At 42.9% G+C, this 9,618-nt stretch overlaps 1 protein-coding gene across 1 annotated transcript in view; it reads right to left on the bottom strand.

The window, feature by feature from the left end:
- Window positions 1–2,208: 2,208 nt before the first annotated feature.
- The window catches only part of LOC119647106 (putative odorant receptor 92a), a 66,181-nt gene continuing 58,771 nt past the window's right edge, over window positions 2,209–9,618 (bottom strand). The window contains exons 6-8 of the mRNA XM_038047885.1: window positions 2,707–2,908; window positions 2,397–2,552; window positions 2,209–2,336 (exon numbers count right to left, since the gene is read on the bottom strand). Coding sequence (XP_037903813.1) covers window positions 2,283–2,336; window positions 2,397–2,552; window positions 2,707–2,908 — 412 coding nt within the window. The 3' untranslated portion in view covers window positions 2,209–2,282. The remainder of the gene's footprint in view (window positions 2,337–2,396; window positions 2,553–2,706; window positions 2,909–9,618) is intronic.

The following is a 9,618-nucleotide window of genomic DNA, read 5'->3' as shown; positions in this document are numbered from 1 at the left end:
AGTGTGTGGGCTACCAAAATAGAGAAGTTTGTAGCCATTTTTACCGCGTTCGCGTTCAATGTCGCAACTTTTCGCACCACACCATTGGGTTTCTTGCAGAGCGCAGATGTCAATGCGCCTTTTCCGAAGGGCTCTTGCGAGTTCCTCGGTCTATCCAGTTAGGGTGCTAACATTTACGGTGCAGACACATATTTGTGTTGCTCGGAATAACTTACTTTTACCGTCCATGCGTCAAGGACCCTTGCCCATTTCTCGACAGGACTGGGGCCCGTCCTGCCGCGTCGACTGAGGTGGACGCCTTAGCATTTTTCCGAGGATTGTGACTCAATCCGATCATGTTGTTTCTAATGATATTGACCTGTTGCAGGACCTGTCACCAAGAGAGATTAGGTAGGATTTAGCATAGTGTAATAACTCCAAATACACTCTATTTATCTCTTCCTCTGATCTCAGCATTTTATTTTTCTTTTATTGAAGATAGTACAAAGTACGTTGCCTCAAACCCTCCTCCTTTACCTGGGCTTGGGACCTACTATGTTAATAGCATGGCGGAGTTTGAAAATTATAAGACAGATGCCTCTGTCCTAGTCCCTACTTTTAATTGCTTGGCCCCAAACGAGGGATCCAAAAAAACGTGAGAGTAAGTTGCTCTCCATTTGATTCGGTCCAACATCAAGTGGATGTGGACCTAGGATCCCTCACTATAAGATCTTTGGTTTGATTTATCTTTCGTCAGACTCTGGATTTTGTCAAGGGTCAAGCTGGAGCAAGCAAACACGGCTCCAATTATCAGAACGAGTATGGAACGGTTTCGAAATCTTGAAAATTGTCCATTCATCGACGGTTTGGGTAAGATATAGGATTTCCCTTGAATTCAGCAGCAATTTATTTTTCGACCTCTGTTTTCTTCTAGACTTTATACTCCTTTGACTACATAACCTTCTATATCATCCGTTGTTCTAGGTACAAATCCGTAATCAGGGCACTTGGGGCACCAAGTATGGACCACGCCTTTCTGTATGTTGGAGGAAATCTGAATGACCTTTCAGTTCTTACGATCTTTGTTCCCTTGGGGATGTGTAAGCTGGAAAATTTCCATAATATGGTTAACAGCTTCGACACATTTTTTCTGATGGTGGATCTCTTAACAATTATCCATGCTAGCGAAAAACCATTTAATTTCACCTTGACTGTAATTCTTGACAGCTAACTCTGAAATGATGACGTTACCGTCAACCCAAATATTAGACACCTTGGTTTCTAAATGTTGCTCAATTCAGCTCAATTCATTTTTAGGTATGTTTTTATGACAATGATAATCTCATTCGCGAAGACCATCAACAATTTTAGGCTTAAAAAAACCAAAAAATAACTGACGGTTTCGTCCGGGGCAGAGGCAGACGCTGCCTCACCTCTGCCCTGGAAGCAGCGTGACCGAAAGTGCCAACAGGTGTAAAAACGCTGCCTTTTCTCAACGTCGTGTTTTTGCGATGATAAAAGGGAGCGTTTTTACACTTTCTGCACTTTCGGTCACGCTGCTCCCAGGGCAGAGGTGAGGCGGCGTCTGATGAGTTGCCTCTGCCCTGGACGAAACCGTCAGTCACTTTTTGGTTTTTTTAATTTTTAATGCTTGGGGTGCTATGCCCCAAACTAGGGATCCATGGACTATAAAATGTGGGAGTAAATTTCCGTCCGGTCCACCATCATGTGGATGGGGACTTAGGATCCCGGATATCATAAACACCCCAACTTTAGGCTGTTAAGCGAAAACGACCCGCAAAGCTGATTATTTTTTACTGGTATATTTGTATATAAAGGAACCTTTCCTGGCTCGTTTTTCCAAGAGCGAATGTGTCACCCTCTTTATTAACAATGAAGCTACCACATCAGCAATGAATGTATCAGACAAATTTTCAAGATCATGATGAGATTGAAGAGTCTCTGCATAGATTGTTTGCCAATCTGGATGAAAATGGCTGCTCCTTAACCATTTTTTTTTAAGCTCTCTTCTGGTCCAAGTTCAATGACGTCCCTTATTTCGGTACTTGTAGTTTGTAGTTTATTTTCCCTTTCTGAAAGAGACAATACGCGAATCGAAACCCAACGGCAGAGGTCCTAAAGTCCAAGAGAAAGGCTCCTGCCGCATTAAGTTATCGGCGTTGGATTTTTCGGAAGAGTGTGTAAAACAAAAACTGAAAGTTGTTGAAACATGGTTACTTTATAGTTATGTAATATTTTTACAATTTGTCGTGACTTTGTATGCTGCAAGGTCCTTTGTTCCTTTATTGGTTCAAAGTGCGTATCAGGGTAAAGTATGAGCAGGATGCACTCAAAATCTGCAGGATATAATGATATATTTATTATTTCCTTTTAATTTTTCTTTCCACATCGCCTACCTTGATGAATGATTCAAAATCGAAGTCATAAAATGGGTAAGCACTGATCGCCAGTGGTTTCTGACCTCTCATAATGATGAACTGCAGATCATTTATGAATCCTTTCGGACACCCTATCCACATGCAGTTATAAGCCGCCTCAGCTACTTTACTTGACTGAAAAGGGAGCATGAATATAACATAAAAATTCAAACGGCTCGGCTTAATCGTAAATTCGATCTTGGACCTAATAAAGTACAAAGTACATTGTATATATTCTCCCTTAAGTTTTACAACAGCTTCAGATCTAGTTCCTCTATTAGTCACTTACCTGATGGCTGATTCGATTTCCGTAGAAACACCAAAAGAATATTTGTAATAATGCAGAAAACATGTAGAAAATATACTTGAAATGTGACGATTTTTCGTTCGTTACTGTTACTTCATAGCCCGTCAAACATAAGAGCGATGTGCTGGAAATGACCTGGACAACTAGCATATGGTGGAAAGCTTCATTTATGTAGTTAATGAGGCTGAAACGTTAACGTATTATTTTTTTGATTCAATGAACGAAATGGTCTTTCAATGAATGCGCCTGAATTTCGACAGTTGATTGTAATTTTGTTCGAGCCGCCGCCAGAATTCAATTAAGGATTTTATCCCTTTTTGTTGAATTTAACCGCGAAGGTCTAAGGTTGCTATCCTGACCTCTACTAACCGCAGTCTAGCCAGCTAAATAGCTTAAAATAGACCCTCCCTTTACGCGATCGTGTTCTGTTCTGACGCCTAACGCAACCACAAATCTGCTTATTATTTCTAATCCAACGTTTTTATAATTTTTCGGAAAATTGGACAAATCACTGAACCCTCGATATTCACCAATAGACCTTACAATCATCCACTCAAACTTCAGCTTCATTATATTCATATTCATTTCAGAAGTACTCCCCTATATTTAACTATTAAGGTACGACATCATCTACGTTACGTGACTCAACGCGGTCCCAAACTTCACTGCCCGTCAAAATATCTTTTTATGGATTTGTAGGCAGCAATGCACACTTGAGTGACACTGCGTAACGCAACATTCAGCCGAGCGATGCGACGCAGCTAAGTTGCCTGGCGGAGAATATTTTGCAGTGTCGCGTGTCATTTCCATGTAATGAACTCAGTTGACTGCTACACTTTTCCAGTTTTGGTTTGTACCCACTTGTTAAAATGTCAAAATATGTAGTTGTTTTTAGTGCAGTGCAATATAAATATGCCGTGTCGCGGCAGTTGTACTGAATGTAGTGTCGTGGGTCGTACCTTAACTCATAAATTCTGCAAGGCTGTGGAAGGCCCTTTCACACAACGACCAAACTGTCCACAATCTCTCTTTGCTTGTCCCATAAAACTTTGATTTCCACGTTTTAACCAAAATCAGACTTTCAAAACCCCAACTAGAAACTCATCAACAAAACCAGGTGAAAACTCTGATATTGGCCCTTTTCTCCACCCAAAACAACTTTATATCACTCTCTAACAAAATCCTTGAGGGCATGAAACCTCATTGGATAGAGATAAGAGAGGAATAGGCACTCTTCATAATCGAGTCCCCTTACGGGCAAAATCCATAATTTGGACAAGTCCATTGGCATTTTCTTTCCCCAACTTCTTCCTCAAGGAAACTTCCAACATTGAACTGCATCCTAGTACATGCAGAAAGCTTCCAAAACTGACACCATTTTGGTCAAAATATCAAGCGATCCTCAACCTTTGAAACACTATTATTCGTGAGAAGAAAAACATTCTTGGAAAATATTCTCTTCAAGCTCACTGTTGTCGTCTGTGAATTCCTAATCAAAGTTTCATGGCTGTCACCTCTCTCTCTCTTTCACCTCTCTCAATGGCTAGATATATCAAATTTGCTCTTGGCATATAATTCACGGAGATGTTGCCTCCTGCAATCAGGAGGTATTCCCCGAGATCTGTGATTCACCAATGAACAGCATTCGATGTCAGACGAGACAGTTTTATCATTAACCAAATGGTTCTCAGAGTTGACTAGCTTTAAAGTGATTCAGAGAGGAGAATTGAGAGTATAGCCGCAGCATGAAAACCGCTTTGTACCTCCATCACTTCCTCCATCACTCATTGAACAACATTAACGTCTCAAATAGAAAGTTTACTACAGAACACACAACGAAATAGCGATGCCTAGTAGATGGATAGATGTCGATTTTTGAGCCACCCGATTTTTCAGATTTTTGACCGGGCAAAATGGCGCAATCAATCCAGACGAGCCGACCCCGCTTGTGGACGGAACAAAAACTAAAGCAGGTTTATATATGTTTGGCTCAATTCTAGTTTTACCTACTTAAAATCTGTGGTGTTAGTTGCTAAGAAGTGCTGTGTTGGAAACAGCGTAGGTACACTGCTACCGTCGTTGCTGGAGAGCACTTCAATCGCTCCTACGTGGTTACGTCTCTGAGAATTTACGAGACCACTCGTGGAATTAATTCCACGGCTTTCTTAAGACACGAATTCATTTTGTGACTACAATGGGAGCCTCACTCACAAGTACAACGGTGCCAGTCTATACTGAATGCATGGCTCAGCATTCGTACTGGTGGATGCAAGATCTACCTGAATCTCTATTGAACTATGGAGTACGGCACCCGTGTTGAAATGCAACACCCAATTGGACGCTCGAAGGCTGTTTGCTTGAACGTGATCGCAACTTCCATGATGCCAACCGCAACAACCGAGTTGAACGCATATGAAACAGGATTTCTCCTGGAACATGTGAATTTACGGGCGGTCTCTGTCTCCATGGTAGCAGCATACCCCTGATAAGTTTTCGTGACCTACTGCCACTCCAGACGAATTCCCATACAGACTCGAGTTCGATCGCCTAGTGCATCACCATCAAACAAAAATGATACAGCGTCTCCCGGTGCCAACAATATGGAAATTCTCCTCGGCCACTTGATTTTGGTTTGAGTGACAGGGTTGAACTTATGTGGTGAGACCATGAACACATTTATACGCAAGGGATGTCCGAAAAAGAAGTTTCTTACCCACTAGTGTAGTACCTTGTAGCGAACAGCTGGTCAGACCTTTAATGAGAAAAGTTATGCAAACGCTATCAGAGCTTATTCAGCAATCTTTGCACTTAGTGGAGAGTTAGTGTAATCCGCAAAATCTTACAAAAATTCCAGTAAAGGTGGTTCACTAGCCTATGCCAAGAAAAATAGGCTGGATGACTTCGGGTTTCCATCCTTTCTTTGGGAACCATTTCAGCTATGAAATAACGCCAAGCATCCGGGAGTGACTTGGATCACTATCTCGATGGCATAGTGCTCCGGGTTCGAATTACAACCCTGCCTAAAATCCCCTTTGACAATCAGGTGAGAGCCAATACTGAAGCCATCCACAACAAAGGCCTCCGTAACAGTTGCAAGTGGGAAATGGATGGCGCAATAACCGCAGCTAACAACTACCTGAAGAAAGTTACCATTGATGCGGTAACAAATATACTTGGCCTCAGCCGCACGAAAAGTTGGAACGGCTGGTTCCACGATGAATGTTAGCTAGCAACGGAACGGAAGAATGCCGCATACCGAGTAATGTTGCATTCTCTCACTCTCAACTTCTCATTCTCAAAAAACGCGGGCACGGGCAGAGACTTATCACGAACTGTGTCGAGCGGAGAAGCGACTTACAGACGGAAAAAAGAAACCTGGGAGAATCAATGAATCTATCAAATCGAAAAGTAGAGGCAGCAACCGCACCAAGTGCGCAAGTTTTACCAACAAATCAGCAGGATGAAGCCTTATATACCTCGATGCTCATCCTGCCGAGACAAAGAGCGCAATCTGATTTTCAACCGAATGGGCATATTGGAGCGATGGGTTGAGTATTTTGATGAACTGATCAACGACCATCGATCAACGGCTAGTTGGAGGTCCCGGACAAATGCTGCCACCACCAAGCACGGAATAAACAGTCCATGCAATTCATCGGCTTAAAACCAAAAGTCACCTGAAGCCGATAGAAATACAGCCGAATTGGTTAAAAATAGAGGCGATCAACTACACCATTTGATGCTCAAGGCGTGGGACAGCGAATCAATGCCTGGAGATTGGCAACGAGCCATTATCTGCATCATCATTATACATCAAAAGGGAGATATTACGCAGTGCAGCAATTATCACATTGCTGAGTACCATCTATAAGATATTCTCCACTATCTTGCTAGGCCGCATAGCCTCGTACGCCCAAAACATCATTGGAAAATCAGAAACAGATCAGATTTTCTCTGTGTAGCAGGCGATGGAAAAACTGTTGGAATATGGACATCAGCTGCACCTTCTTTTCATCGAGTTCCATACCGCCTATGACAGCATAGCCAGGGTAAAACTGTACACGGCCATGAAAGAATTTGGTATCCCGACGAAATTGCGTCGTCTTTAACCTGGCCCTGATAAAAGTGATTTGCAATGCAAATGTCAATGGAAGCGGCACCATCCTCTTAAAGTTCACCCAACTACTGGCTAATGCTCACGATATTGACATTTCAGGGAGAACAGCTTGAGATGTACGGTCTATCTTCATCCAGATCGATCAAGAGGCGATTGGAGCGAGATCTTAAGCTACTCATTAATGAAGGCAAGACGAAATACATGGTGGCAACGTCAGCGCCAAAGAACAAAGATTGAACAACATCGAATCGGACCGGTCAAACGAAAACAATGAAGATTGGAGACTACAAATTTGAGACCGTTGAAAATTCCTCGTATCTAAGGGCGAAAATTACAACCGATAACAGCTAAAATGAAGAAATCCGCGCATGGTTGTTGGCAATCAACAGAGTCTATCTCAGCTTTTAAAAACTGTTCCGCTCGAAATGTTTCACTATAGGGTGAAAGCTTTTACTGTACAAGACAATGATCTTACCAGTCCTCGTGTATTCCTCGTAGACCTGGGTTCTAAGCAAGAAAATTTGCGAACTATCGGCCGCGTTCCAGAGAAGAATCCTCCCGAGAATTTTTGGCTCTTTGAGGATGGACAATTCCGTAGTCTACATAACGACTAAATCTATGAGTGATACCACGACTGTTTGGTTGTGGATAAACAGGTTACGTTGGGCGACACTTAATCCGTGTGGATGAGGATCCCACCCGAAATGTCTATAAAGGCAAGATCTATAGTAGAAAAAGAAGACGAAGCAGACCCTGCCTGTGATGGACTTCGGCACAAAACCAAGATGTCTGGAGTTCCTTATTAAGGCAATCCTAGACGGGGTACCGGTTGTTGCGCCATTGGTAATGATGATGATGAGCATTTAGAACATCTTGAGTGCATTTTTCAACGACTCCTTGTGGGCGGTCTTTTACTCAACGTTGAAAAATGCAAATTCCTTCAACCGCAAGTGAAATTTTTTTTTTGCAGCAATCGCCAAGGCACTGAAGGTTGACGCAGTACTTCAGAGCCTCAGGGAGAAAATTTCGGAAGTTTCCTCATTTCGATTCAACCTCCAAAATAGTCTGCGAGGCCTCTAAAAAGAAACCTAGACCATATATTCCCGCCACTTTTCGCAAGGAATTATTCCATGCAATATACGATCTTGCACAACCAGGCATTCGGACAACAAATCGGCATGTCACTAAAAAATATTTCTGGTCCTCAATGAATAAAGATGTTAATTCTTGAGCCAGAAACGTCTACCAAGCGTTTTCAGATGATCCACATCGACATCATTTGTCCCTTGCCAGACTCGCATGGCTTCAAGTATCACCTCACAATCATCGATAGGTTCAAGCGGTGGCCTGGGTAAGACCTCTGGCCGATATTTCCGCACTATCTGCACCGAGGCTCTTTGTCGGGAATGGATCCCGCGCTTTGGAATTGCGTTTCATGATAGATAGGTTCCGTATTCGGTAGACGTCAGTTGCTAATGCGCATGGCTTAGTTCGCTCTTTTTTACGGTTCTATGATGTGGACAAGTGCCTTCAAAAAGGAGATGTATCAGAAACACAAAGCGCGAGCACAAAGACTCTTCCCCTGAGAAAGATAATGAAATGATCGCTTGTGAAGAAAAGGCTCGCACTACCAGCGCATGGCGCTAATTCTACGAAATTGAATCGTGAAGTAAATGGACCATACAATTCATCAGCAACGTGCGACAGTTGTTCAGTGAACGCCAGGATCAGATCAATTATTGTCTAATCCGGCTGCACAGTGGGTATGGGTAGTTTCGGTCATACCTGCGCAACATCGGTAAATTAAGGCTGCGTGATTTCATATACTGCCAAGAATTGGTGATGCCTATCCTACTCTGTGGTTGCACGACCACTAACAGTTTTTTGCGAGGCGGGTACCATACCGAAAAAGTGAGGTCAATCGGACCCGGGTAGCATATTGCTCTCAAGGCATTCTTAAGACGAAAAGGATGACGATATACAGAATAGACGCTGGGTATCTAAGCGTTTCTGTACTCCCAAACTTAATAGGCCTAGTTTGAAGGAAAAAGGGGGGGGGGCAGGACTCCTCATTTTACGCGTCGCCTCTCTACCCAAAAAAAGGAAGTAGAGCTCATGGTTTTGACTGCTTACCGTCGGGTGATTTTAAATATTCCTCAATTTTGTCAGATTCGGTGAATGCACATATTTATTGTTACTTATACTATGGAGGAGCTCAGTATACAATGATACCTATGCTGAAAGATTGTAAGTGTGCAGATGTTGGACAGATACAATACAGAACACCAAAGTAAAGTGGTTCTGAATCGGCATTTTTTGGTGTTGCAGGAATGAAAATTGGCCGTCATTGCTTCTCTTGAGCTGCACATACATGCCTAAACACTTTTCCATCATGCATAATCGGGAACTTTCACCGGAAACCATTGCAAATGGAGAATTGTGTCGATATATGGTTCAGATGTTTGAGACGCTGAGTTAACTGGAAGATGGAAGTAACAAAAAAGTGAAGCGATGGCGGCTTTACGGTTTCTTACCAGGGCAGAGGCAAATCGTCAGACGCTGCCTCACCTCTGCCCTGGGAGCATAATTCATAGTCATGTTGTGTTCTACGAATTATATAAAGGAGCACTCAACATCTGCGAGCCGCTACGGTCACCCTGCTCCCAGGGCAGAGGTGAGGCAGCGTCTGACGATTTGCCTCTGCCCTGGTAAGAAACCGTAAAGCCGCCATCGCTTCACTTTTTTGAAAAGTTTGGGTACAAGCCCTAAGCGAGGGG

Source organism: Hermetia illucens, chromosome 1 (genome assembly GCF_905115235.1).
Source record: "Hermetia illucens chromosome 1, iHerIll2.2.curated.20191125, whole genome shotgun sequence".
Classification (NCBI taxonomy): domain Eukaryota; kingdom Metazoa; phylum Arthropoda; class Insecta; order Diptera; family Stratiomyidae; genus Hermetia; species Hermetia illucens.
The sequence above is the reverse complement of the archived record's forward strand: the minus strand, read 5'-3'. Positions and strand labels throughout refer to the sequence as shown.